General features: G+C 36.3%; 1 protein-coding gene and 1 long non-coding RNA gene across 2 annotated transcripts; one reads left to right on the forward strand and one right to left on the reverse strand.

Moving 5' to 3' along the window:
- Positions 1 to 2007: 2007 nt before the first annotated feature.
- LOC145819597 (uncharacterized) lies at positions 2008 to 5154 on the reverse strand. Its single transcript, XR_014360346.1, has 4 exons — positions 4959 to 5154; positions 4026 to 4126; positions 3598 to 3928; positions 2008 to 2418 (listed from the first exon to the last, which is right to left on the reverse strand). It is a non-coding gene; the product is annotated as an uncharacterized LOC145819597 (long non-coding RNA).
- A 13480-nt stretch (positions 5155 to 18634) lies between these two features.
- LOC145814348 (uncharacterized) lies at positions 18635 to 19111 on the forward strand. Its single transcript, XM_082911026.1, has one exon. It carries the CDS (start codon positions 18635 to 18637, stop codon positions 19109 to 19111), a length of 477 nt encoding a protein of 158 aa, XP_082767152.1.
- The last annotated feature ends 8871 nt before the right edge of the window (positions 19112 to 27982 follow it).

Here is a 27982-nt window from a genome sequence, read left to right on the forward strand (position 1 = left end):
AATTTCGTCACCACGTTCGTCATCAATTCGTCGTCACTAAAAGTACCTGATGACGAAAATTTATTTCGTCACCTATTATTGGTATTTGGTGACGAAATATTTCGTCACTAAATGTTAAATATTTTGTCTCCTATAATGTTCATTTCGTCACTAGAATTAAATAAAATTTTATTATATTTGTTTTAGGTGACAAAATATTTCGTCATTAAAAATAGCAAAAGAATTTTTAGTGACGAAAATATCGTCACCAAAAAATGGAAGAAAAAAACCCTTCAGTGACGAAAACTTTTGTCAACAAATATTTTAATTTAGTGATGAAATAGTGAATATGTGTGACGAAAATATTTGTTGGGATTAGAAAGTTTTAGTGTCAATTTTTTTTTGTCGCCAATAATAAATAAATTTTAAAAATTGGGGTAGAGGGTTATATTTGCAATTTATATATTTTTTTCAATAAACAATACCTGTACATTTTAATAATCTATTAAATAAAATATCTAATACAAATCAATATAAAATTAAACTATTCATTATCATAAAACAACCCAAGCAAAATACATGTCTCATAGTATCAAGAAATTAATATATAACATCCAAACTATAACATCTATTCTAGTAAAATCAAAAACTACCACACAATTAAAATAACTTGTGCATTTTAATAACCTGCTGGATATAATGCCCATTACGAATCATTACAAAAACCTGTTCATTTGGTAATATCAACAAAAACTTGTTCTTTTAATCTATTCAAAAAAATATCAACAAAAAGATAAAATTTATCACAACATAATCATAACCCACAACAACATAATCAAAATACATGTTTAGTAATATCAACAAAAAGTACAATTACACTGTGATGGATGTGTCTGGTAATATTAACAAAAAAAACTCTTGCTATGCAGGTTACCAAATTCGTTCATCTCCAATCTGCCATTTTAAAAAAAAATTAAGGTAACCATTCACTAAATATGTTAGTATGCAACCTAGAAGAGAAAAAATAAAAATTTCAAAGTAAATTTGAAACCAAATTTTACCGTGCTTTGTTTCCTCTTTGACTTTTGAAACCTTGCAATTTGTTCATTTTGCTATGCTATTTGCCTGTTCATCAGGTGGAGGACTGTCAGCAGTATCCTAAAAGACGGAATAAAGTACAAATTAACATAGCAAGTTTTAAAATAGGAGAAAACTTTATCACAGTCAATGAAAATATGAATCTAATAATACATGGTTCCATGATAAGGGTTTCATAATTCACTAGCTTGGTTTAACAACCATGGAATAAATGTAAAAATGCCAGTGTTAAACACAAAGTACCTTGGAACATTTAGAAGTGAATTTGAATGAATATATGGCACTGGAACTTTTCCAGTGTCAAAAGGCAATAGTGTGCCTTGGTGCTGAATTATCATATATAGAACGATGAAAAAATAAAGGGCATGACAAAAAGAACAAGGAAACCTAACTTTCTCATCAAAAGAAGTATCTTCACCAAAATCAATAAAGTTTTTACGTTTGTCATTACCAAAATAATATAGAAAGAGTAATTACAGCTTCACATCACATAAAAAAATAAATAAGAAAAAGAAACGCATACAACATATTATGACAAGTAGTAAAAGATTAAGGCCCCATTTGGGATGGTGGTTTTTTGGTTAAAATAGCCAAAAAGCCAAAACACCCAATCAAAAAGCCAACTAAAATAGTCACTTCCCAAATGAGCACTAAGTATCCTTCATTTAGTATCTGCTGCATTCAAAGCTTAAATCCTATGATAGCTTATGTTGAAACCACGAAATGGGTAAGCTTACATATCTGGCCATACTATCAATGATTTAGGCCTCAAATAGATGAGTTCGGATTTGTGAATCCCAAAGGATCATTGTTTCATGCTGTGGTGACTCCAATTTGAGACGGCCGTTGAACTAAGAGCAGTCACTTGTGCAAGTATTTAATCAAAGAAGCATATGTATGTAGAAACCTATATAAGAAGACTACCAAATAGATAAGAAAGTTCAGTGCGTGCACTGATTCATTAATACAAAGGAAGTCCTAACTTTTAGTATCAAACTAGTAGCATGGAGCTATTTGCAAACATAAACCTAAACCATTGTAATGGGCTCTTATGCTATATATTGCAAAAATATTTTATAGAATTTTCTTATATGGTTTTTGGTAAAACTAACATCAACTCATTCTGCTGCATGACATCAAGATTCATGAAATCAATATAATTATAAATACTAACGATAAAATTTACATGCAGTGAAAGAACTAGAAGCAGAGATAATACCCCCGCTCGCTCACAAATCATGCTGTATTCACGCAGAAGCTTGTTCATATCTTGCTTCTCAGTTTCTCGGTATGCCTTGACTTGATGTTCCTCCAGTTGGCTTACTAGAAATTTTGTACCCACTAAAACCAAAAGATATCGAAAATAGAATACATAAACATGCATGTTTAAGTAATCAATAAAAACCATCTTTACACTTCATCCAATAAAACCCGTGTCAAGAATCACTGAGAATTGCACATCAGAAGCAATATAAATGAAGTGTTGGAAGGGGGGAAAGAGCAAATGGGGAGGGGGGAGAGGGGGCAAAGGAAATTTTTACGAGAAGAAAACAAGAAACAACTAAAATGAATACAACTCTCCCTGCTTGTTTATGAAATGGGTATAATAAAAATGTATTAAGATTAAGGGGACAAAAACCACATAAAAGCTACTCCAACTAATTGTACTCATTTTAATTAGTGTAAACAAACCAACTTGCATTAGCCAATCACAGAAGTTTAGACAACCCAGTAACTAACACAGGCCAAGAAAAAAGAAAATGCTTTCAAAGATAAATATTCACTTTCATTAATCAAAGAACAAAAATAAATTCCACTGTCAACCAATCCAACCCTCACAGCATCGTGGAAAATAGGATTGGAGCTGCGTAGTGGCCTTTAAACGATTATATTATTCTCAAAAAACTAAAGGATCATAAGTTATGCGTCACCCAATAAAAGATCTTTTTCTTTTTTTCTCACCAAAAAGAAAAACTAATAATATATTTATATATGAATATAGAAGCTTCCATGCGCTGTACAAGCCTTGCTAAATTTTCAAACTAACAAACTCTACTAGAATAAGGTTTTGAGAATAGATATGATTTCTCATATGACGTTGGATTGAAAGCAAGCGAACAAATGCATATTTATTCTTGTTAAGACATTTTCATGTGTATGTAAAGTCAGAAAAGAATGATCTCGCATAAAATATGCTTTACATAATAGTTTGCGTTAATATTTGATAAACCTACAAACAATTTTAATGTATACGCAAGTCAATATAGGAACAAAATCGAAACATTGGGCAGCAAAAGAACAAAATTAAGCATGACTTTAGATTGTACTATATGTTAATTTGATTTTTATCCACAAAGTAACCAAGAAGCAATACTATATCAAGTTTGGATCATAGATTCGATTCAAGAAATCCGGGTCAACGGATATGATCTTTGCACAATATCAGTATAACACAAAATAGCAATTCTATAGAAATTCAACAAGCAACATATATATGGAGAGCGTGCAGCAAGAAATTACTTAAGGGTATCCATTGCGCCGGTTCATGAACATGAAGGAGGCATATCTTCCTTCCTCCTGAGTTGTGCAATGCCCATAACACAGTTGATTTGTTCTCTTTCAATTCCTTTCCCACCGCTACGTACATCTTATCTTCTAGAGCAACTTGCACTGGTGGTTCCTTAATGATTTCATGCCTACTTGCCATCATTCTAGGGATTTCAATTTGAGGGTTTCTTGTTGGATTGGTCTGTTGTTGCATCATATCAAGCATAGGAGAAAAGGGCCATGATTGGAGCAGGTTTTTTGCTTCAGTTCTATAATTGTAGCCGTTATACGACCTCGTGGATCACTGTTATGTAATGGAACCAATAAGAAAACAAAAGGAGTAAGTTGAAATATATGCACAGGAACAAAGATGAGAAAAGGAGAGAGAGAGAAAGAGATACCTTGTCGAATTCATATAGGCAAAAATAGCAAGACCATCTATGTAATTGGCATTGGTTGCTGGAAGTAGATGGGCATTAGAAGTGATCTCATTACCAATTTTCTGATCGTTGCATAGGAAACAAAACATTAGGAAACATTTAAATACTTGGGTAATTCCAATGTGAATCCTACATGTTTAATTGCAATGCCATCATTAGGAAACAGAACACTCAAATAGAAGGGGGCTCTGTCAATTTATATAGTTTTCCAACAATTATATACTTGGGTATGTACTGAAAGCCATAAAACTTCAATTTCAAATTTAAGGGCAGTCTAAGAGTAAACTTTTTGTACCATGACTTTTTGGTTCCTTTAGATACTCACAGCCCATAAATCTTTATGTTTCCAAGATTGTCTTTAATTTACTAAATTGCTGGGCCATAATTAGTGCAAATTTCAATCGTAAGCCATTCAAAACATAAGAAACAATCACTATGGCACCTGGTTTCAAACTTTGAATTGAATTAAATACACAAAGTGAAGGCCACAAGGAAAATAATATGATGAGTGAACGAGAGAGAAAGAGAGGTAAAGATCAACAAAATGCAGATAAACAAACATGTAAATGAACGCATCGAACATTTAGCATTTTTAACATATGAAACACTTCAAATATGCGAAATGAAATCAAAATGACTTTTGTGATATAGAACAGAGAAGAGGATGAGATCTGAGAGATCGAAAATTATAGTTAGGGTTTGAAATTGGGGGAGAGGGGGCAGAGAGAGAGAGATATATAGAGCAAAAATCAAGGGTTTATTTCAACAAAAATCAAGGGCTAGTTTCAACAAAAATAAAGAATCAAGGGTCGATTTCAACAAAAATCGAAGTAGCAAAATAGTAGAAGAATAGAAGAAGATAAGAGAAGAAGAAAATAGAAGAGAAGAAAATACCTCAGTCGCCGCTGTTGCTCGCCGATTGCTGCCATTGCCGCCGCTCGCCGATCGCTGCCGTTGGTCACTCTCAGCTGGTCGAACGGGTGCCGGGTGATCAAGGATATGCAGAAGACTAGGGTTAGGGCTTGAAGAGAGAGAGAGAGGGAGAGAGGATTGAGAGATATGTTTGGAATCTCAAAAATAAAATAAAAAATGATTTGTTTCTTTGTGGGGGTGGGCTGCGGGCTGCGGGCTGCTGAGATAAAAAAAAAAAAAAAAATTCACTTGACACATTTTTTTTTATGACACATTGAATTAAAAGTAGGATGGTTTTAAATTTTTAAGTGGGACTTATATGTATTATTGTAGTATTGGTGGAATATTAGTAGATTAATTTTTTGCAACGGTTTGAAAAGTCGTCGCAAATTAACAAAAATAAAAAAAAAATAGGATGAGGCTTTAGGACTGAAGTGTACTGTTGGGCTCGTGAGGGCCTATCACGGATTTCGTTTTGATAATTTGAACCGTTTAATTTGTAGAATTCGTCGAGTACTATACACCTATAAAATATCACGTTGATCGGATATCGATAACTATGTGATCAAATCAATTTTATAGTGAAAGGCTGTTGGCGGTGAGCCGATCGGCACACCGGTGATGTGTGTGAATCGATGAAATGTTAGCAGCAGCGATGAGGAAACTCAATCCCGTGAATGAGTATAAGGTGTGTATGTGTGTGTGTGAAATTAGGTTTGATGGAGAAATTATTTTGTGTGTGTTTGTGTGTGTGGGTGTGTGTGTGAGGTCTGTGTGTATAACAAAGCATAACAAGTTTTTTTTTTTTTAAGAAGAACAGATCTGCTTTCATAGGCGCCAATATATTTTCATTTCCCTCTAAAATAGTTAGCAACTAAATCATTTATTGGTGACAAAATTATTTCTTCACCAAAGATAAAAATATTGGCCACAAAAATAGTTTTGTCACTAAATGATATTAAAATATAAAAAATTATTGGTGACAAAAATATATTCGTCATTAATAATTTTATAATTTGTGACCAATTGTTTCGTCACCAAAAGTCTCAAAATTTTGATACCCTCTGAAAAAATAGCGGGAAAATTTTCGGTGACAAAAAAAATATAAATAATGATGAAAAATAATTTCGTCACCTAATTTTTTTATTATGTATTTAGATTGGTGACGAAATTTTATTTTTGTCTCTAAAAATGGTACATTTGAAAACGAAATATTATTTTCGTCATTAAAAGATACGTATTTTGTGACAAAATTTATTTTCGTCATTAGTTTTCGTCTCTAAAGACTACTTTTGTTGTAGTGTGACTTCAAACTTTGTCAAAGAGGGGCAACTGTAGACATCTCATTTTTGACCGCTTGCAAGGCTCGAGCACTTTGCCCGGTACACTCGACGATGAAAGTGGTGTTGTACATGGTTCGAGGTCTCAACAAAGGGGCTATGTTTAAGCTCCGAAACAATCCCAAACCTTCCACATTCCCACTGTTTGTACCCCATAAATCCATTTTTACACATGGTGTCACCCTGTGTTGAGTCTAAAGTAGGGAGACAGGGGATCACATTGAGGCTCGGCCGTGCCTCATTAAGAGCCAGCCATGGCCATTTATGGCCGGCCGTGCCTTAGTAGCAAGAAACACTGTTCTTGGTGGGAGCCCACCAGCTGTCCATTTTTGAAGATATTTATGACCTCTTTTGCTCAAATTCTAAAAAAATGAAGTTGTATCTCTGTTTTAAGGGTTAAAGAATTTCTAAAAGGCTTATACACCTTCTTGAGAGCTCTTTCTTCTTGTGCAAGCAACCTTTGAGCAAGCTTACCACCTTTAACCTATATCCATACAACATATACACCTTCACACCTTAGCCTTGGAACCTTGGTCGAGCCTTGAGCATCATAATTCAGGCTTAAGAGTGTGTTTGTACTTAGTTTGATTCACAAACAAAGAGCTTACCTTCTTCAAGAGGTATAAGCTTACTATTTTCTCTCTTGCTTTCATTTCTATCATTTACTATCTAGTTCTTGTATTTTTGTATTGTTTGGATCCTCTTTCAAGTGTCTAAGCTTGGGTTTGGATAGCTACCGAAGGGTAGAGAGAATTAACACTCTTTCTTACACCTTCACCTATAGCTCAAACCCTTGTTTTACAACCTTTTTTATTTGCTTTCCAAATTGATTTTCAGAGTTTAAAAGAGACTAAAACCCATGCTTTGAGGTTTCAAAAGTGGAGGGGTTAGCCACCCCTCCTCGTTCTTGTTTACTAGCCTTATTTTCTTTCTTTGTTGTTTCGCTTTTTGGGCTCTTTTCATGCACTTTGAGCCACTATTTTTCACCCATTAAGGGCTATTTTAGGGCTATCCTAGGTTATTTAATTAATTCATGCTTTGATTAGTTTGCTTGTTGTCTCATATGTTCGCATATATAGCTTGTTGTATTTTGTTCTTGGCCTTTCTTTGTTTAATTTCCATGTTTAAGACCCTCATTTTAATAATCAACCTATCATCCATTTCTTTTATTTGAGAGTTGTTTCAACCGGTTGATGGTTGTTCAAAACATGAGCTAGAGATCTATGCTTAATGGCTTAATCTCTACGGAGGTTCATCACCAACAACATAGTCTCTCTTTCATGTTGAGAATCCCTTCCCGTTTGACATGCTTCTCATTTAGTGGACATAATCATCACTTTGGACTTAATGGACTAAAGAATGTAAAGGTCTAAAAATTGCTAAAATAAACCAACCCACATACAGAAAATGAGTTATATTGCTTGGATTCGGCCGGACATTATGCCGAGTCTATTGTGTCAAGGATTGTCTTACATTAATTCATGATGTTTCGATGAGCCTTGAAGCGTTCCTACCTCCCTCTTTGAGATTACTTCATGATAGGAGGAAGGGGTGGTTATTGATTCATTGCATTTATTGATCTTTGTCCAAATCCTTGCCAAAATCATCAAGCAAAAAAATTGCCCATTGATGGTTTTGGAAATGATTCCAACCTTATGTTGAGGCTTTCCCATGACAGAGAAGTGTGAGAGGGACAAACAAAGCTCAGAAAACTTTGTCTGCACTATTGTCACCTCAGAGCACAAAAATGAGATTTTGCATAAAATTAAGGCACGACCAGCCTTATTTAGGCTTGGCTGGGCTTCATTGGGGGTTGGCCGGCCATCAATGTTTGGTAAGGCAGTGTGTTTTGCAGGAGTAGAGGGCAGTGACTGGGGTGGAACCTGGGTAGAGAGAGAAACTTCTGGGCATCACACATGCAATCATCATGCGTCATGGTTGTTTGAATTAGTATCATAATTAATTATTAATTGTCATAATTAATATTGTTGTAGCAATGATTCGTTAGATAGTTAGCTTATTTTGTTGTAATAAATTACTAGTTAGTTAATTGTAGCTTAGCTAGTTAGTTACTTATTCATTCATTTGGTTTTGTAATAGTTAGTTTAATTTTAATTCGGACTCTCGGACATTGATTCGCACCCTCCTACGCGAGGGCAAACATGTAATAAGTTGTATGTCTTTCAATCCCATGTCTTTCTCCCTTTTACTTATTTGCTTACGATGGTTAGTATAGAACATCATTTTTCAAATTAGCATCTTTATGCTTTGCATCCATTGTCTTGCATGCATCTAAGGTTCGGCTCATCATACTAACCAAATGTTTAAATTCATTGCTTGAATACGTGATTCATCACATGTCTTGAATGGAATCATATGCCATGTTCATAGCCGGGCCTATTAATTGCATATTTGTATGTATCGCATTAGTCATATTGTATTAGTTAAGAATATGCATATTTTCTAATTATTTTGCTTTGCTTTGGCTCAGAGTACTAGGTGAGTAATTTTGAGTTTTAGCATCTTGCATCGAGTGTTTGTGTTGCCATGCCAAGCATATTTCCATGAGGCTAATTGATTAAATGATATACCTGTTTGAATGCTTGTGGATGGAGGCTAATTCCCAAAATTGGGACAAATTGATTAATGTATAAACTCACATTTTCAAGTGACGAGTATCAAATTTTTTTTTCAAACAAACATGAAATCAAAGCTTTCCAACTTTTGCAAATTAGTCTATATTTGTGTGCAACACATAGTAATGTTAGTTTAATAATCGAAACAAGAGCATATAATATAAATAAAAATCACATCATGATTAGTAGAGACCGATCTTTGATCGGGCGAGTGGGGTGCTTAATTCATGACCTTTCCTTCTTGTACCTAAGTTCCCGAGGCGAGACACTTTGGTGATGATGGACTAATGGCCTTTGGCATGAGTCTCGGGTTTCCTAAATTTTCCAAAAATATTTAGGTGGCGACTCTGTAATCTGGCAAAGCAGTCCATTTTTGGCATTTGATTCAAATATCGATTTTTGAAAAAGAATTGCCAGATTTGCACTCTTTTGAGTTTTCACTGTATCACATTATATTTTGTGAAATCAGACTCAGAACCACGGGAGTCCGAACTGTAGGGCTAGTCGCATCCGAAAGGAGGATGAAAAGTCAAGCTACATGGGTTCCTAAAGATATTTCAACTCTGTCAAATTCTAACTTTTACGGGCCTAAGAAAATATAGATACCAATAAAAAAATCAAATTTTTGTAGGTAAGTTTCAAGATAAAATTCAGTAACGATAGATGGTATCTCGACAGTGCATGCTCAAGGCACATGACCGGAAATAAAGCTATGTTTGTCACACTTCAATCAAAGGATGATGGATATGTAACCTTCAACAACAATAGTAAAGGAAATATCATTGGTGTAGGTAGTATTGGTAAAAATCCTTCTCGTATTATAGAAAATGTTTTACTTGTTGAAGGTTTAAAACATAACTTGCTTAGTATTAGTCAATTATGTGATAAAGATAATAAAGTTATTTTTGAAAAAAACTCACTACACAATTGAGAACACCAAAGATAATAAAACGTTGTTTGTAGGACATAGATATGAGAATTTATATGTTTGATTTTCATAACTTGTCGTCTTATTTTGATGTTAAATGTTTATCTGCAACAAATGAAACTGGTTCGTTATGCCATAGAAGATTAGGACATGCTCGTTTATATTTAATTTCAAAACTTTCAAAAAATGAGTTAGTCATTGGTTTGCCTAAAATTAGTTTTGAAAAAGACAAACTTTATTATGTATACCAACTTGGAAAACAAACTAGAATTTCTTTTAAATCCAAAAACATTGTTTCAACTACTGAACTGCTTTAACTCTTGCATATTGATTTATTCGGATCATCTAGAACATTAAGTTTAGAAGGAAAATCGTATACTCTTCTTTGTGTTGATGATTATACTAGATATACATGGGTATTATTTTTAACACACAAAAATGAAGTTTTTTATTTTATTTTTTTATTTATAATTTCTCAAAACTTTGTAAAAGAATTCAAAATGAAAAAAATCTTAATATTTGCAGTATTAGAAGTGATCATGGTAGAGAATTTGAAAATAATGATTTTATTACGTTTTGTGATGACTTAGAAATAGATCATAATTTCTCAGCCCCTAGAACCCCTCAACAAGATAGTGTGGTTGAAAGAAAAAATAAAACTCTTGAAAAAATGGCCTGTACTATGCTTTGTGAGAATAAGTTACCTAGATATTTTTAGGTTGAAACCGTTTTCATTGCATGTTATGTTGTAAATCGTGCCATGATTAGACCTATTCTTAAGAAAACCCCTTATGAACTTTGAAAAGGTAGAAAGCCTAATATTAGCCACTTGCATGCTTTTGGTTATAAATGCTTTGTATTAAATAACAATAAAGATAACTTAGGAAAATTTGATGCTAAATCGGATGAATCTGTGTTTCTTAGTTATTCTAATTCTAGTAAAGCTTATAGAGTATTCAATAAAAGAACTTTACTTGTTGAAGAATCTATACACGTTGCCTTTGATGAATCTAACAACGTTGTTTCCAAGAATCTTGTAAGTGATGACACTGCAGAAACACTTCCAAGAATAGAGAGCATTTACATAACAAATGAAGAAAATCCGTCTCCTAAACAAAATGAAGAAATCACAATGAAAAATCTTCAAGAAGAATATGCTTATCCGGAAAACGAATCAAATCTACCAAAGGAATGGAAGTATACTCATAGCCACCCTAAAGACCTTATCATAGGTGATGCAGTGGAAGATATAAAAACTCGTTCCTCTATTAGAAATGTTTGTGATAACTTAGCATTTGTTTCACAAATTGAACCAAAATCGTTTTTAGATGCTGAAAAAGATTAAAATTGGATTTAGTAATGCAAGAAGAATTAATTCAATTTGAAAGAAATGAAGTTTGGTTTTTGACCCCTCGGCCTAAGGATCATTCGGTTATTAGAACAAAATGGGTTTTTCGAAAACAAAATGGATGAATCCGGAGTTGTTACTGAAAATAAAGCTAGATTGGTAGCCCAAGGTTATAATCAAGAAGAACGCATTGATTTTGATGAAACTTTTGCACCGGTTGCTAGACTTGAAGCTATTAGAATGTTACTTGCTTTTGCATGTTTTAAAAATGTCAAATTGTATCAAATGAATGTTAAAAGTGCTTTCTTAAATGGGTACATTTTGGAGCAAGTTTATGTTGAACTACCTCTCTGTTTTGAAAGTCATAAATACCCAGATAATGTTTTCAAACTTTCAAAAGTTTTATATGATTTAAAACAAGCTCCTAGAGCGTGGTATGAAAGATTAAATAATTTTCTACTTGACAAAGGTTTTTCTAGAGAAAAAATTGATGCAACACTTTTTATAAAAACCAAAAAAGAGGATATGCTAATTGTTCAAATTTATGTTGATGATATTATTTTTGGTGCTACTAACGAAAATTTGTGCAAATAGTTTGCTAAAGATATGCAGGGTGATTTTGAAATGAATATGATGGGGGAGTTAAATTACTTCCTTGGTCTATAAGTTAAACAAACTAATGATGGAATTCATTTAAATCAAACGAAATATATCAAGGATCTACTCAAAAGGTTTGAAATGGAATCATCAAAGCCTGCAACAACTCCAATGAGCACATCAATAAAAATTAACAAAGATGAGCAAGGTAAACCTGTAGATGAAAAGAAATATCGAGGTATGATTGGTTCCTTACTCTATCTTACTACAAGTAGATCCGATATAATGTTTAGTGTTTGTATGTGTGCACGTTTTCAATCCATACCGAAAGAGTCATACATCATCGCAGTCAAATGTATTTTCAGATATCTTGTTGGCACTCCAAATTTAGGATTATGGTATCCTTAGGGAACCACTTTTGAACTTTTTGGTTACTCAGATGCCGACTTTGCGAGATGTAAACTTGACCGAAAAAGAACTAGTGGCACTTTTCATTTTCTTGGACATTCTCTTACTTCTTGGTTTTGCAAAAAACAAAACTCAGTGGCTCTGTCAACTGCCGAAGCAGAATACATTGTTGCCGCTGGGTGTTGCGTACAATTACTTTGGATGAAACAACAACTTCAAGATTTTGAACTTCACTATGATCATATTCCTATAAAATGTGACAACACAAGTGCCACTAACCTTTCTAAAAATCCTATTCAGCACTTACGCACTAACACATTGAAATAAGACATCATTTTCTTAGAGATCATGTACTCAAAGGTGACATTGAACTTGAGTTTGTGCCTACACATCGCTAATTAGCTGACAAATTTACCATGCCTCTTAATGAAGAACAATTTTGTTATATCAGAACTGAATTTGATATGATGAATTCTCCCTTATAATAATTATATATAAAATAAAATTAAATTAAAAAACACATTTTTTTTTATAAATCCTCTCTTTCTCTCTTTGCTCGCCCATTCACCGTCCCACTCTTGCTCTCTCTTTGCTTCTCTCTCTCTCACCCACTCTTCATCTTTTTCGCTCTTGCTCTGTCTCGCCTGCTCTCACTTTCACTCTCTGTTTTTTCTTTCTCATCCGCGCTCTCTGATACCATCTTCATCATCACCATCATTCATCTAAATTCATCTTCGATCTTCTCTATCATCACAGTTCATCACCATCATCATCAATCCAAATCCCTCATCGATCTACCCAAAATCCATCCTAAATCTACATAAATCCATCACCGATCTACCAAGATCTATCTCCGATCTACCAATCTTCATTGTTCTTTCCGATCCTTTCCATCGACGCAGATTTACATCATCATCACCGTCTTTCACCATTGTCACCGATCTTTATCGTTGTCAACGAATTTTACATCCGCCAACATTTTATCCCCTATCAATATGTTAAAATTATTTTTACACTTTGTTATATTTCTTATATGGTTGTATGTGGTACAAACTCTCTTGTATTTAATAACAATTGCTTCTACCTAGTATGAAGAAATTGTTTTTATTTGTATTTTCTCTTTTTATGCTAGTGCACTTGGTGTAGTTATTTATGGCCGGATCTTAATGGCCCTTGGTTTTATAAAATGATAATCTGTTTCTTACAATTTGTGTAATTTTTAGTGCATTAATTTAGGGGGAGACTCATATTATGTAATATTTTGAAATTAAATATATATATATATATAAATTCTTAAGAGGGCGTTTGTAGATTCTATGCATAATTTTAGGGGGAGTTATTAACTAATTTTTTTTACTTCTTATTTGCAATGTTTTTATATAGCAAAGACAAAGAATTTTTTTCAAAGAGCAATGCTTGCAATTTTATTTTAAAAGGAGAAACTATTGCTCAATTACATGTACGGTTTAAGAAGGCTTCACAGATTTTTTGCTTTTCACTTCTCTCAACAACTTTTCATGAGCCTCCTTTACATGTTTTTCTCTATTTTCGACTTCTGTGAGTCTTGGCATTATAACCGTTGCATAATATTGCACCGCATTCTCCAACTGAGAATTTTTTTTTTTTGTAGCTCTCTCTTCTCCTGACGAGTATTAGCTAGTTGTTGTTTTAACATGCTCCTCTCGTCTATCAATTGCTGATTTTCTGGTAAGCTTGCTTGAAGTCATTGAGCCATATTAGAAATTGCAGTCATTGCTTGTGTACTAAAAGCCATAGTGTTATTAATAGCATCGATATCATTCTGATTACCAAAAACACCAGGACTCTCATTTACAGGAATAACGTGCAAATGCACTATCGGTAACCTTTCACTTGCTTGAATTACAGGCACCTCATGCATGTCAGAACCAGTGATGGCTAAGGTAAGGAGTGACATGATTACACAAGAAGTTAAAACAATTTTTTCTCTAACAACACTTGACGATTTCGTATCTCTGCCTATCATCTTTATCACTTTTTATACACTCCACCGATCCAATACTCGATGCATATCTGCTCAAATCTCTTGTTTGTCAACCTTTTGGGCGCCGCTGAACCATTTTTCTGAAGATGCTACAGAATCTCCACAATGATCACGACAAGACATGAGAACCATTATTATATTTTTGGCAAATCAGATTATTTTCTCAAATGTGTTTGTCCGATTTTTGTTTTGGTCACTAAAAATTTTATTCTCTCTAAAACCTTCCTATCTCCATATTTTATTTTGATGATGTCAAATGGGGAGAACAATATGATTTTGAATTACTATGCATGTGCTGCTTTACTTATCAAATATCTTATGTTGCAGAGTAATCAAATATTTTGTTGGTTTTAATTTTATGCCAAATATATACGTGTCTTGTCATCATAAAAAAGGGAGAGATTGTTAATCATGTTGTTTAATTTTGAAGATGTCTAAAATATTAATTGATAAATTTTTTATGCATATTTTATATTATTTGACACAAAATTTATCTGTTGTATGATATATTTGTTATAAATATTATTTAAATAAAAATATTTTAAAAATATTACTATTCACGATTTTGAAAAGTTCGGCTGGTCACTATTCACTTTTTGACAAATTTAAAATTGACTAATTATATTATTTTGACAAATGTGATATTAGTGAGTTGTCATCTTTTGACAAATTTAATATACACACATGGGATGGTTGGTATATTTAAAATCTTTATAACAATCACAAAAATATTTGATTTATATTTTGCATGCAAAGTGAAACATACTCACGCGTGTTTGATAGCAATTCAGACTTTTTATTTAAATATATATATACATTGCGTGTATGTATGTTGTTTATAATATATTAATTATAGATAAGTGGCGGTATAGTGCATCTTTGTATATATATTATTATAAATAGAAAAAGATGAGAAAATCTTTTGACGGTGAATTTTGCATCCTTCACACACACACACACATATATTATTATAATAAATGGAAAAAGTTAGTGCAAATCATTTCAAATCTTGACATCATTTCAAACTATTTTTTTTCTTTTGTTTGAGTTGTCATGAGGAGCCAATAAGTCAAAGAAAAGGAGCGTTTGGGTATCTAAAGAGGAGCATCTAGTTGACTCTCCAACGGGAAGATTTTTTTTGTGTATAAATAGAAGTGTTTTGTATGGAGAAGAAGTATTAAGAACTTGAAGAGAAAAAATCTGTGTGCTCCAAAATTTTGAGTGTATTTTGTACTCTGCTCTTTCACTTTCAGATCTAAGTATTGTCTTTGTTCTTATATTTTCATATCTACTCTTTGTGAGAGAATTATTGTAAAAGAGGGTTGAAGTACCTCTTATCCTTGTTCATTATTTTGTGAGGAAATTTTGTAAGGGTAAGACATTTATCGTTGAGTGAGGCTCAATAGATAAGAGTAAGACCTGTGTAAAATCTACGAGCTTGGTGAAGCATTGGTGGTGTATTGATTCATTTTGATAGTGAAAAAATTCTCAAGGAGTTTCCTTGGGGAGTGGACATAGGCCCGGCGTGCCGAACCACTATAAATCTCAGTGTTTAATTTTCTCTCCTTATCTCTCTTACTTTTATATTGATAATCATTGTTTTGTTTTTTTTATTTTGAATATTGTGTTTATTATTTTTTTTAATATTGTAATTTTTTTTTAATAACCCAATTCATCCCCCCTTTTGGGTTGCCTATCTGGGACAATAACACTGAATCTATGGTGTCAGGTATACTCCCTATTTGTGTTCAAAATGCATATGTGCCGATAGACTTTGGTTTTACACATTCATTCGTGCTGTATGCTTTTTCTCAAAAATTGACTAGGTCATTTGCCACGACCTAAACTCACCCCTATAGGTTTAGCGTCGTAACCGGCCAGTAATCCTAAGATTACCGAAGGCCTCTGAAACAGATTAACAAAATAAGGGGGCTAGTTGAAGCAAATACATAATTATAATTGTCCAATGAGCTGTGTTGACTTACAAGAAACATAATATTTAAAACTTTATATATATATATATATCCAAAAGTCATTCTTACATTATACCCATATACATTATAGCATCTTAAGGACAGTCAACAAAAACAAATGAATCTCATATACAGAAACAACCAGAACTTATAACATGTGACACTTTCGGAACCTCCACGTGAGGCACAATGGTTGGTTGACAATAGAACACAAATCCGGACAAAAATCTTCAGGTCTAATCTCCAGAACCCTTACCTATACATATATATACAAACAGTGAGCTAAAACCCAATGAATAACATCAATGTAAAGAGGTTAGTGAACGAATTCCAAACATGTCATATTCATAAACAGATCATAACAGGATCAATTCTCATATCCGAACATAATAATGGTACATCCCATAGAACATATCACATCGTCTTCTGACTGGAGTTATCGGTTCCGGATACTGATTAAACACATATCATCACAATGAAGTGGCTAACGAGATCTCATAATCACATACATGTCATGGACTCGCATTAACATGCCTTCCCCCTTGACTTGGGACTATCTATGGATGCCATAATAGATTTCAAACATAGGACATTCGTTCACGTAAATAATCATCATTTCAGAAATCATAACTTATCAAATCACATTTGGAACATAATTCATATGAACATATCTTTACAATAACGTTACTCCTAGTGAGCTTCCAAAAACAGTTGGTTAGTCTCCAAACGTTGACCTACAAACACAAATGTAAATGGCACAAAACATGTCTCATTATCACTCATTCATATGGCCATACATGCCTTAGCTTTCTTGTTTTAACTTCTTATTCATTCCATGTCACATAACTTGTTCATATTGAACCACATACTCGGATTCGACACATAATTTCTAATTCACTTATGTATGTTATTTCTTAGCTTATTAATCCGTAATGGTTCATAAATCATGCCTAAGAATGCCCAAAAAGAGATGGAAGCGAAGATATGTACTTAAAACATCTTTTGAAAACATGCTGAAAATAAGCTGTTGGCTAGAGCCAGCTTTTCGTGGCTAGAGCCAGCTGAAGGCAAAAACTGAGCTCGCTCGAGCCACCACTTTTTCACTTGAGCTAGCTTTTTTAGAGTTCAAAATACTAGGAGCTCGTAATGTTGGCTCGAGCCACCACTTCGTTGCTCGAGCCAGCTGTGAATTTCTAGGCACCAAGCTTAACAAAAATGGCTTCCAAACAACCTTAAAAACTTGGGGTCTTGCATGATTTGATCAAACACATAAAATAGCTTTAGAAAACTCCAATACAAGACCCTTAAAACATCTTTTATTCAAAAACTCATCAATTCTTGAAAGATTTGAACCAAAACTCCTTCATGTAAGATTTTTCAACTCTCCTCATTGCTTTTCATTACATGCAAATGGTAATCAACAAACTCATGAATTTCTGAAACAATGGACATGATTTAAACTCACATGCATGCAAGGATTTTAAAACTCAAACTCAAAATGATAAAATCAAAGATGATCTACCATGAATGTACATGCAAGCCATCTACAAGCTCAAAGACCCATTTCTCTTACTAACTTCATGAAATTAGTTCAAAGATATGTTGAAATCATGATGCATGGAAGGTTAGCTATAGAAAATAGGCTCAAGACTCTTACCTAGAGCTTTAATTTCAAACAATAAGAGATGGTCTTCCCTTAGCTCTCTTCTTCTCCTTCAAACCACACAAGTGTAGAGCTTCTCTCTCTAGAGGGCTCTTCCTCTCTCTCTCTAGAACTCTTACACAAGGAACCAAATGAGCAAAATGAATGACACTAACATTCTCTATAACTCAGCTGAATATACACACACACACACTCACCTTACTTCTTGGGCACAATACACGTGCACACACATATACAAAACTCCAACACACACACATAAGGGTTTTAATCCCCTACACTCAACACAGAATGCCCAATTCATACTGCACTTAATCAGATGTTGAATCACAAATAGGACCAAATTAGATACTAATCATGTATCATCTTAATTAAACACAAGTAGCCTTAATTTATCCAGGTTAACACATAACTCAATTAACCCAAAATAGTTCTAATCAAGACTTAATTTAATCACATGCGATTTTACTAAACTGAATCAATTTTTAACAAAATTCTCAAATGGTTTCAAAAATTCTAATTAGTCTATCCATGTGCTTAATTTCGGTTTCTGAGACCGTTTAGGCTATCAAATTTCATATCAAAGCAGAAATCTTGATAGATACTACTACGAGTAACAGATAGAAAGCCAAATAACATACAAGATACATAATAAACACACAATTTATTTTGACCACTTAATTGACATCCTTAATTACGGATTGGTAATTAATTACAGATCGGGGTTGTTACATTACTAGAACCTATGAATTATTTGCTATTTTTATCTACACCTTCTGGAGGTTCTATGATGTATGCGTATGTATATCTTGCGTGTGACATCACAATTGGGGATGTATTATTACATATTGATTTACTGCCATTGGACATTGCTTATTTTGATTGTATCTTGGGTATGAATTGGTTGACTAAGTACCGTGCAACAATTGATTGTGTGAATAAATCTGTTGTCTTCCGACCACCTGGCTTGTTTGAATTTGTGTTTGCCGTGAATGGGATAGTTCCACCTCCTTATATGATTTCTGCTTTGAAAGCCGTCAAATTGTTGAGAAAGGGATGTAGGGGTTATTTGTGCAGTGTTTTAAATGTGACTTCTGATAGCCCTAATGTGGAAACTATTCCTGTAGTTAATGAATTTCCTAATGTTTTTCCAAATGAATTGCTCCGGAATCTAATTGATAGGGAAATTGAGTTTACTATTGTTGTAGTACCTGGAGCATAACTTATTTCTAAAACCCCTTATAGAATGTCAACCTCATAATTGAAAGAATTGAAAATCCAACTTCAAGAACTGTTAGATAAGAAATTTATCCATTCGAGTAATTCACCTTAGGGTGCTCCAGTTCTGTTTGTTAAGAAGAAAGATAGGTCTTTGAGACTATGTATAGATTATCAAGAATTGACCAAAGCAACTGTCAAGAATAAATATCCACTACCCTAAATAGATAATTTATTTGATCAACTCCAGGGAGCCCATGTGTTCTCTAAAGTAGAATCTTAGATCTGGATATCATCAATTAAAAGTTATGGTAGAAGACGTAGAGAACCATATTTCGGACTAGATAGGGGCACTATGAGTTTTTGGTAATGCCATTTAGGGTAACGAAGCACGAACAGCCTTTATGGACCTAATGAATAAAGTGTTTAAATCGTATCTGGATGAATTTGTTGTCGTGTTCTTTGATGATATTTTGATTTACTCCAAAAGTAGGAAAGATCATGAAAATCAGTTGAGAACCGTTGTAGCTCGACTTTTCGCGCTCCTTTCGGAAGACGAATAAGTCCTACAGTATCGGACTCCCGTGGTTCTGAATCGGATCTCACAAGTGCAATGTGAAATAGATAAACACCAAAGAGTCCAAATCCGACAAATCTTTTGGAAAATCGATTTTGAATCAAATTGTCAAAAATGAACTGCTTTGCCAGATACAAAGTCGCCACCTAAATATTTTTAGAAAATTTTGGAAACCCATGACTCGTGACAAAGGTCACGTGTCTGTCATCACTAAGATTGTCTCGGCTCGGGAACTTAGGTACGAGAGGGGAAGGTCATGAATTGAGCACCCCCGTTCGCCCGATCAAAGATCGGCCACTACTAATCATGATGTGAATCTTATTTACGTTATATGCTCTTGTTCCAATTTATTAGGCTAACTTACTATGTGATGCGCACACGAGTATAGACTATTTTTCCAAAATTGGAACATTTGATTTCATGTTTGTTTTTGAAAAGAGTTTGTTAATGTGCCACTTGAAAAAGTAGGCTTAAATGTACATTAATCAAATTGTCCCAATTCAAGCAGCTAGCCTTCATCCACTGGCATTCAAATAGTTTATTATTTAAGCACTTAGCCTCATAGTGAACATGTTTTGACATGGTAACAACCACACTCATGCAATCTGCTAAAACGAATAAAAGCTCACCTAGTACTCCAAGGCAAGCCAAACAAAGCAAAATAATTAGAAAAATGCATGTACCTAATAATACGATATGACTAATGCAACACATACGATATGCAATCTAAATAGGCTTGACTACTTAACATGACATGTTAATCAATTTGATAGCATGTGGTAAAGCACGTAGTCAAAGAATTATTAACTAACAATGCAAGTTAGAATAATGCACTGAGCCTTATGCATGCAAGACAATGGATGCAAGGCATGAGAGATGTTAAACAAGACATGATGCCCTAAACTAACCATCATAAGCAGTTAAATAAAAGGGAGAAAGACATGGGGTTAGAAGACAAACACATTATTGCAATTGTGCCCTCGCACAAGAAGGTCCAAATAAACTAACTAGCTAAGCTAATTAACTAGCTATTACAAAATGAATGAACTAACTATTACAAACCGAATAAACTAACTATGCTAAATAGTTATTACAACATCACAACTAATTAACTATTCTAACTAATTATTACAAATTGGAACTAACTAACTAATTACAATAATTAATTAATTACAAAATTCTAATTAGCTAACTAATTAATTGCAACATGAATACAACATGAAATAAATAATTAAACTAATTAATCAGTCTCGAGAAGCGAGGAATGCTCATGCATGCACGGATTTCCACTCAGAAAACCCACTGTTTTGCTACCAAAATGCTTCTTTTGCACAGTGGAACATCTTTTCACCTCAGCCTCTACTTTGTTCTGTTCCAAAAAACTGTTGCCCAATTTTATACAAGTGGCCGGCAGGCCAGAAATGGTGGCCGGCCGGCCACAACTAGTAGCCTGCCATCCAGAAATAGTGGCCTGCCGGCCACTGATGCCTGGTTCCTCCTGTTACAATAGAAAGCATATAGAGCACAAACAGGGTATTCTCAAGGTATGTTTGTACACCTTACCCCTCCTTATCATCAAAACAGCTCAAATGAGTGGCAAGCTTAATTCACGAGCCATCAATTGATGCAATTTCATTGCATGATGGCCTATGAACCAAGGTGTACAACTTCAATAAATGTAACATAAAAGACTCTCAAACCTCTTTCCTATCATGAATTGATCAAGGGAAGTGGTTGACCTTGGGAGCTTGAACCATTTTGTCACTAACAAGTATGAAATGCCTTAAGTTTCCATGTGTTCAATTAACGTCCGATTGAATACCAAATTGATTTATTATCTTGCATCACTTTTAGTCCTCATTTCATTACTCCTTTTAATTACCAACCATTCCTTAGTCAATGGAGTCCAAAAGTGAGCTTTAAGTCCTCTAATGGACAGAAGCACCAAACCAAGTGTTGTTTTAGGCATGAGAGAAGTGTCATGCCGTTGGTAATGAACCCCCCAAAGGGATTAAATCATTAAGCACAAGACTTCAATCTCAAGCTTAAACAAACAAGTAGCTTGAAACAACTTTCAAAGCAAAGAAAAAGCCAAGAAAGGAGGGAGGTTGCAGAGGTGATTAAATGTGATCACAAGTATGGAAAGCGAGAAATAAACACTATCAACTCAAATAGGTTGGTGGCTAAGGCCTAAACCACCAAGCCCATGAGGAAAATTACACTACAAGCATGCAATACAAGGCTCAAATGCAATAACAACAAAAAATAGTCCTAAAACAGTTCTACAACATGCTGGAATTAAGACAAAAAAAGCTAGAAAAATAAGCTAAAACATGGAGCATGTTAAGCTAGTAAACAAGCACAAGGAGGGGAGGCTACCCCCTGCATTTTTGGGACTTCAAAACATGGTTTTAGCCACTAAAAAAGCTCTGAGATTCAATATAAAAAAGCTCAAAAAAAATGGACAAAGAGGTGGAAAACACAAGGGCAAAGGCCTAAGAAATGAGGTACAAAGAAGAGTGATCCACCCCTCCACCACAAGTTTCAGCCCAAAAATACAGAGTATAAATAGCCTAAAAATAGCCTAAAAATAGTAGGTAAAATAGCAAATAAAGCAAAGCAACAAAGCAAGACTTATACCTCTTGAAGACGAGAACCCTTTTCAAGTGTTAAATTAACACTTACACACCTTTAAGAGCTCAAAGTAAGCTCAAAAGTGCCTTAGCTCAAATACCACAAGGTTTGGTTTAGCATGTATAGGCAAAAGCTTGCAAAAGCTTAAGAATTTGCGAGAGAGAGAGAGAGAGAGAGAGAGAGAGAGAGAGATAATTTTGCTCCAAAATGTTCAACCCTAAAAAATGGAAGAGGAGGTCTCCTATATATAGAAAACAATGAAACTTCCTTATAAATATCAATACATACACGTGTAAGCAAGTGCATGCATCTGTGCAAATAGCTTGCACAACTGGCCAAAATATCTGCTAAAACACATAAGTGGCTGAGAGCATACATTGGTGGCCAGCAGCTGACAAGGTTTTTTAGGCTTAAAAAACTATGGTTTTGGTCTAAAAACAAGGCAAAAGGTGTGTAGGGTTTGAAGGCTCAAAGCTATGGCATTCTACTGAGGACTTCGAGCACTTGACAAGCATATATGAATTCATCATTGGGTGCACAAACGGTGGTGTCCAAGTTGTAAGGACGATAAAAAATGGGGTGTCTACAGTTGCCCCTCTTTGACAGAACTTGAAGTCATGAAATGACGTGAGTGAATGTTAAAGCCCGAATACGACCCATTTTGACAAGGCCGTAAGACTTGGAAAAACAATCAAGACATAAATTAAATGGTTGCGCTCGTAAGCTGCCTACGTATCCCTTTACAAAGAATCAAACTAGCGTAGTTCAGGTGTGAGATGCAAATGGTATGCATGAAAAAAAAACTTTGAAAGCTGGACTCACACGCTTCGCGAAGCCGGCTATTTTGACAACTCATGATCATGCAAGAGAATGCAATAAGCAATAATAGATGCAATAAGAAATAACATTATATGAATGAGTAGCTTCAAGCTTAAAACCAACACAGGTTCCATGCAAAAAGATCTAAAACACACTCTAACCATGCCAAAACATAAGACGAGGAAAGAAAACACCGCTCATGGTCGTGATTCACGCATCTTGAGAAACTAAGAAATAAAAACCACTCGGGGCCGCGTTTCATGTGTCCCGAGATAAGAGCAAAACCGCTCGGGGTCGCGGTTCATGCATCTCGAGATAAAACCCGTTTAGGGCTGCGTTTCATGTATCTTGAGATAAAAGCAAAATCGTTTGGCGTCGCACTTCACGCGTCCCGAGATAAAACCCACCCAGGGCCGCGCTTCAAGCGTCTTGAGATAAAGCAAAACCACTTGGGGCAGCGCTTCACGTGTCTTGAGATAGGAGAAAAATTGCTCGAGGTCACGTTTCATGTTTCCCGAGATAAAACCCGTCTAGGGCCACGCTTCATGTGTCCTGAGATAAAAGTAAAACTGCTCAGGGTTGCGCTTCACGCGTCTCGAGATAAAACCTGCCTAGGGCCTTGATTCACGCTTCCTGAGATAAAAGTAAAAGATGTAAGTGTACCACAAATACACAATGAAATGAAAGTGTGCGATAGATGCACAATGTGAACAAGTGCGATAGATGCACAAAATGAACAATTGTGATAGATGCACAAACTGAATAACTGTGATAAATGCACCAAGTGAACAAGTGCGATAGATGCACAAAATGAGCAAGTATAAATGCACAAAGTGCGATTAATGCACAAAGCAAACAAGTGCGATAGATGCACAAAATTATAAATTAATACAGTGACAACGCATATTCCATGGAAGATAGATAACCGATGCCTGATGTTAATTGAAAGCATGTTCTACGCGAGAAAGAAGATGCACGTTCTATGCAAAACTGAAACATGTTCCATGCATGACTCATGAATGATGCAGGACATGCGTGCAATATAAGTATCTGTGAAAATGCACATTCTATGCAACAGAAGAGAACAATTATGTAAATAAAAACGATATTTGGTGACAACCTCTGATTTATCCCTCGAAGGCTTTGCGACATACTCAAAAAGGATACACCTCCTTCATATTGGCAAGTGGGGCACACTCATGTACCGGAACGCAGTTTCGAGCTCCCTAAGAATCAATCTGGACCCAAAATAGAACCTCCCATACACTGCTTGGGGAACAGAAGCACAAAACAGCACCAGGCACAGATGAGGACCACCAGCCACCTGCCGGGCCACCAGTTCAGCTTGCTGGCCACTAATGTGGCTTGCCGGCCACCCGTTCCATTTCGGGGGTAGAAAAGTCCTTTGGCCTTGGGTCTTTAAATGTCCACATCCATATTTCATTTGCAACACACACCCAAGTCTGAAAATCCTCTCTCTCTCTAGGTGTTTTCTCTATCTAGATTTGCACTTTATACGCGTTTTCCAACGCCCTACGCAAACTTTATTCGCGAAACCCTCTTGATTCTCTACACTTTGAACCAATCAGATTTTGATTTTGTCATTTCTTTTGAGTTTTCACCACTTTAGGCTTGTTTTCCTCGAGTTTCTCTCGGGTTTTGCAAATTTTCCCAGGTTTTGACTTTTCTCCCATTTTCTCTCTCCTAGGGTTGACTTTTTCCAAGTTTACCATTTTTTCTCCATTCTTCTTCATTTTTCACCTATTTTCACCCACTTTCTAAATAGTGGATGACATTCGTCATGATAGCGCTCCTCCCGAGGTTCCATCTCCATTATCACCCCCTGCTGAGCTTGAGGAGCTGGTGATTGCCGAGGCCAGTGAGGCAGTGAAGGACTTCGCAATTGATCTTGAGGTGGAGTTCGTTCCAGAGCTCGAGCCTAAGCCACTACCATTGGGGGTACGGTCCTTTGATCCCATGACCTATCATTCACGCACACACATACTGCTATCTGGAGGCATCAGACACTTCAACGATTTCATTGGTGGTATGCCAGAGGACGTTCTACTGAGGGAGCCAAACTCCCATCTTTCCATCAGCATTACTGAGGTACTAACTCTATTTTCATGCATTCTTGCCTTTCTTTTAATTGTATTTCTTGCACTACATTTTATCTGAGTGCTCTTTTATCACCATCTAATTCACTTTTTTCCTGCCACAGGAGGACTCCCACTCTTATAGGGGATATGGAGTGACGACAGAGAGAGACTGGTATGATGAGCTTCCCCCTAAGGTCCGCGACCTTGTTGACGAGGCCGGCTTCAGCCTATTTTGCTCCAGACTTTCATGGCACATAGCGAGTCGGGCTCTTCTTAGAGCGCTAGTGGAGAAGTGGTGGGACACCACCAACTCCTTCCACCTCTCTTCTACTGGGGAGATGACGATGACTCCCTATGACTTTGCCATGATCACTGGCTTAGGAGTAGGGGGTGATCCAATCCCTTTCGACATGGACATAGGCGAGTGGAAGGCCGCTTGGATCCACCTACTGTGAGCACGCCCACCTTTGTACCGACCAGCGATGGTGAGGTACAGTTGGTTTGTTGAGCAATTCTGCGGGAGCGAGCTCGAGACACCAGAGGAGATATGGTAGTGCGCCCGGGGCTTCTTGATGTTTCTCTTCTGTACCACCTTGTTTTCAAACAAGTGAAACACCGTAGGCTTATATTTGCTGAACGCCCAGGTGACACTACCCTGGGTGCGCTTTTATGACTAGGGTGGAGCTGGCCTCACCATCCTCTATGGCTACATGAGCTCCACTTCCCGGATGAGGGGAGAACGAGTTAGAGGCTACTGAAGAGCCTAAGAGGTATGCACCACACCTTTCTGATTTTGTACTTTCTGTTCAATATTTTTTCACGCACTGCGCTTTCTAGTTCATATCTATTCATGCATTGTGCTTTCTGCTTTGCACTTTCTGTATCTGTTCATGCATTCTGCTTTTTGCTTTGCACTTTCTATATCTGTTATGCATTGTTGATAACACTGTTACCCTTTTCCTGCAGTTGTGGGTTTATGCCTATTTCCCAGCTCTGGCTCCGGAGCCTATAGTGGAGATTCTCTTCCGTGGTACCTTACTCATGATGGTATGACGCCCAGTGCCGGCGTCGGAGTCGCGACGACACGACCTTTACCTTCTTCCGTTGATACTTCGACACGATGGCTGCTGACGAGGTAATCCAAAAACTCATAGTCATTTTTTCTTTACTAATGCTGTAATTCATGATTTAGCAACTGACAACAATTAACAGTCTGTCTGTTTGCAAGTCATATGGCAACCTTGGGCAACGATGCCGGCTGGTGTAAGGGACCAGTACGTCGGGGCTTGGGCGACGTCTCACTTCTGGATTTTGCTTAAGGGCCCAGTCTGCCGGGCCTAGTTTATGAGTGAGCGGTTTAAACGCTAGACCGTAGGCTCGCCCGATCCGGTTGTTCCCATGCCACCCCCAACATCCATAAGGACAACAGATAGCCTGCCGGTTGAGGCGATTATCCAGTTCATGGAGGGCCTAAACACTAACTTCTTCAGAGCGAAGGGTGACTATGCGACGTTCATCCAGACTCACCTCATGCTTCCCTTGACGGGCGTTCGCGCGGGCGAGGTAGCCGGTGTTCCCGTAGCGGGTGAGGCTACTCAGGAGACCGAGGCTAATATCAGAGGGGCCCCTCCCATTGGGCAGATGACCGGTTGGCTAGAGATTTCCACTGTGCTCACATGTTGGCGGCTGACTGGGACAGCCTACCAGATTTCGATCGAGTCGACAAAGGCGAGGCACGAGTATGTTAGAGCTCGAGGCGCACCTCAGGTATGAACCACACTTTAAAATTTACACCCCACATTTTTCATTTCAGATATTGATTATTCTGGAATTTGATCATTCAAATGCATTTGCAGGAACCCACAGAGTATACAGAGAGCCTCTTTGAACTAGTTGCTTCTCTGATTGGCATGGTGCAAAGGAGAGAGACGTTACTTGGTCTCCACGGTATCTAGGTATCTTCCTCTATTTCAGCATGCATTTCATTACTACCTCTATTGCGCACCACACCGTCATATTCCCACTAGCACACTAGCACTTCCACTGTAGTCTTCTTCCAAACTGCACTGATACACTACATTGGCAACTGTACTCATACACTGTACTCATACTGTATCTAGTTTCATCATGACGCCTATTCTACATACTATGCTTGTATTTGATATACACACTGTAGCTGATATGTTGACAACTATTTTTCCAAATTCTGAGGGCACCAGTGGCAGCACCAGCACCAACACCAGCACCAGCACTGGTAGTATCTCCTCCAGCAGTAGGGAGGAGAGAGAGGTAGGCCCCAGCACATGGCCGAGATGTGCGCCGCGATCAAGGCAAGGATAGGGGTACCCGAGGCTGGGGCAGTCCCTCGGAGCTCGTTTTGAGTGATGATGATGCCGAGACCAGTGACTCTAAGGAGGCAGCGAGTTGACATTCTGAGTCATCTGAGAGCGGAGATGATGATGTTAGCTCGAGGTCTAGGAGCGGAGATGACGTTGAGGCAGGCTCTGAGGTAGGAAGCGGAGATGATACCGACTCTGGTTCAGAGTCTGATTTTGACAGTAGTGCTGATAGAGATAGTGTCCCCGAGTCCCTTCCGAGGAAGAGGACGAAGAGGTCCTCTCGAGCTTAAGATGACTGGCACCGATTTTTGTATTTTAGCTTAGTTCTTTTTGTTTGGTAGCTTAGCACATGTATAGCTTCAGATAGGTTTTACTTTTGCTTTTGAAACTTGTACTCCTTTTTGTAA

Source organism: Camellia sinensis, chromosome 2, assembly GCF_055761805.1.
Source record: "Camellia sinensis isolate YWXY chromosome 2, ASM5576180v1, whole genome shotgun sequence".
Taxonomy (NCBI): domain Eukaryota; kingdom Viridiplantae; phylum Streptophyta; class Magnoliopsida; order Ericales; family Theaceae; genus Camellia; species Camellia sinensis.

What these genes read in the sequence shown, in the direction of transcription:
- LOC145814348 (XM_082911026.1), top strand. Translation starts at nt 18,635, where the DNA reads ATGAATTATTTGCTATTTTTATCTACACCTTCTGGAGGTTCTATGATG.